We start from the raw sequence: 628 nt of genomic DNA, 5'->3' as shown, positions 1-628 counted from the left end.
GCGTGCATCTTGGACAGACACACACACACACACACACACACACACACACACCACCCCACACCACACAGCAATCCTTAGCAATGCCAGGACCCCGGCCCACACTTACAGCGCGTGCATCTTGGACAGCCCCCAGAAGGCCCCGTCCATCAGTGTGCTGATGTTGTTTCGCTGAAGCTTCAGCACCTCCAAGCTGTTGAGCCCCTGGAAGGTGAGGCCCCGTATCAGCCGAATCCGATTCCGATTGAGGTCCCTAAAGAGATGAAGCCGGCAGGGTCCGAGTGTCCTATGTGCAGATGTCACCCACAACCATTCCCAGGCAGTCCTGGCTAAGTCTCCAAGCCAGAGGAGAAATCCCAGCGCAGGGATCCTGGGAAGCCAGGATGTGCAGGGGAGCCCACCGTGTGTCTCGGCTGCCACGCAGGCACTGATGCCGCCACCTGACCACAGCTCGTGCAGGAAAGAGGGGTGAGTGAGGCCCAGCTCTCCACAGTCGGCTCTGAGGCTAGGCCCCTAGCTGCACGGAAGCGAACGCATGTGTGCTCACGTCTCCTCCCCCAGTAGCACCAGTGCCATTTGTGATTCTGCAGTGAGGACGTGGGTATGACTCAAGGGGCGAATGTCTTACGTG

The 628-nt window shown here is 59.2% G+C and overlaps 1 protein-coding gene across 1 annotated transcript in view; it reads right to left on the bottom strand.

Annotated features, from left to right (window-relative positions):
* The window catches only part of LOC105524044 (leucine-rich repeats and immunoglobulin-like domains protein 1), a gene marked incomplete at its 5' end in the record, with an annotated part of 113,240 nt that overhangs the window by 49,582 nt on the left and 63,030 nt on the right, over positions 1-628 (bottom strand). Inside the window, 1 exon segment of the mRNA XM_011959136.1 lies at positions 107-250. Coding sequence (XP_011814526.1) covers positions 107-250 — 144 coding nt within the window.

Source organism: Colobus angolensis, unplaced genomic scaffold, assembly GCF_000951035.1.
Source record: "Colobus angolensis palliatus isolate OR3802 unplaced genomic scaffold, Cang.pa_1.0 Scaffold482, whole genome shotgun sequence".
NCBI lineage: Eukaryota > Metazoa > Chordata > Mammalia > Primates > Cercopithecidae > Colobus > Colobus angolensis.
The sequence above is the reverse complement of the archived record's forward strand: the minus strand, read 5'-3'. Positions and strand labels throughout refer to the sequence as shown.